Source organism: Octopus bimaculoides, chromosome 18 (genome assembly GCF_001194135.2).
Source record: "Octopus bimaculoides isolate UCB-OBI-ISO-001 chromosome 18, ASM119413v2, whole genome shotgun sequence".
Classification (NCBI taxonomy): domain Eukaryota; kingdom Metazoa; phylum Mollusca; class Cephalopoda; order Octopoda; family Octopodidae; genus Octopus; species Octopus bimaculoides.
In genome coordinates this window covers 12,113,509-12,115,288 of record NC_068998.1, presented here as the reverse complement: position 1 = coordinate 12,115,288, position 1,780 = coordinate 12,113,509, and the positions used below count along the sequence as shown (strand labels likewise).

At 37.8% G+C, this 1,780-nt stretch overlaps 1 protein-coding gene across 1 annotated transcript in view; it reads left to right on the top strand.

Annotated features, from left to right (window-relative positions):
• Positions 1–1,780, top strand: part of LOC106868646 (MYCBP-associated protein) — a 54,182-nt gene that overhangs the window by 6,154 nt on the left and 46,248 nt on the right. The window contains exon 4 of the mRNA XM_052974380.1: positions 1,488–1,573. Coding sequence (XP_052830340.1) covers positions 1,488–1,573 — 86 coding nt within the window. The remainder of the gene's footprint in view (positions 1–1,487; positions 1,574–1,780) is intronic.

The following is a 1,780-nucleotide window of genomic DNA, read 5'->3' as shown; positions in this document are numbered from 1 at the left end:
GGAGGATGATCACAACAACAATAATAATAATAATGTCATTCATTTTTAGTGACTCAACACATAAATGGAGGGATGGCGTTCAGGGTGTATTGACGGTGTGCTTCTAGGGCTCAAGCGTAACTAGAGGGGGGGGGTGAAGGCAGTCTGCTCTAGGCAATGCTTTTATAAAGATGACACTTTTAGATCTGCTGTGTAGTCTTGTTTAGGCTTTGGAGCCCATGAGAGATGGGAATGGCAAACTGGAGGGCTGCCCCGGATGAAATATGCTCTAGCTATGCCACTGGAGTAGGAGTTGTTAGTGGTTTGGGAGTATTGTTGGGGCTCATTTGTTGATTAGATCTAATTTCATCTAGCTCTTATATTTCAAACTCTTATTCATTTTTGCCTGCCTATAACGACTGTCCTGAATAGCAAACAATAGGTTCATTGCAGTCACTAGTTAAGCAGTTAAGAACAGAAGCACCAATCACTATACGAGGGAACATACAAAGGTAATCCAAACGTCATAAACATCTTGACTACAAATGCTAACAGATTTTGTGAGATGTGACTCCTTAGATCTGGGATGCATTCATGTTGCATTGTATTTGTTGGTCATCTGGAAGAGCATGTTGGTGATGGTCAAGTTGCACGCATGGCCTTCTTCCTGTGTGTACACATCACACCTTCCCAGCCCTTGTAGTTACTTCCCTCTCTTGCAATGAAATTGCCAAATACCATAAACTTATCATTTGCAAGGGTAGAATTCACAATAGAGTCAAGGTACTCAGAGAACCCTTTTTTCAAAACTCAGAGTTGGTGAGGGTTGGAACACAGACACTGATAATGGTAGTGTGCTAAATGGAAGAGGTAGGGAATCGAAGATTCATCAAGCACTCATTTATGCTAACAGAGATATCAGGCAGCTTTTGAAGTAGGCTATTCTAAATGATAAATCCAAGTCATGTGTCATATCCTGAATATTCTAGTCTTTGTCATCCCTCTTCCAAAACAATATGTCACCTTCTTCCAGTTCATATATCAACTTGTCATTGAAAAGTCATGACTCATCAAGAACAGCAATGTCAATTCTGCAGTGAGCCAATTTTCTTGCTATAAGGGTTGTTCTCTTGAGGTCTCATTGCTTCATCTTCATGCAAGAGAATGCATGCATTCCATATTCTGTCAATGTGTCCATAGCTGTCAATGTGTCCATAGCTGTCAATGTATTTATTTTCATCCACTGCTAGTGCCATGTAAAGCACCCAGCACACTCTATAAAGTGGTTGGCATTAGGAAGGGCATCCAGCCATAGGAACCATGCCAAAAGAGACAATTAGTGCCTGGACGGTTCTCTTGCTGGCTTATCAAACCATCCAACCCATGTCAGCATGGAAAAACGGATGTTAAACAATGATGATGATGATGATGATGATGATACAGTTAAGTGTCAGGTGCTGCTTGATTGCCCATATCTAAGTTGATATCAATTTGTTTCATTGTTTCAGGTCCAGAGTTTGATGATATTGGCCGGTTAATACCACACTCTATAGCTGGAACTTATGAAGATTTCTGTACCATAGCTATTAAAAATGTAAGAACCTTATTAATATTATAAATACAATAATTATTTATTCGTTTATTAAAATTTTGTAAAATTATATAATCTACCTGTTTGATATATATATATAAAAATAGAAAAAAAAATGTATATATGCATATATGTATGTATATATATATATATATATATATACACACACACACACACATATATATATACACACACACACACATATATATA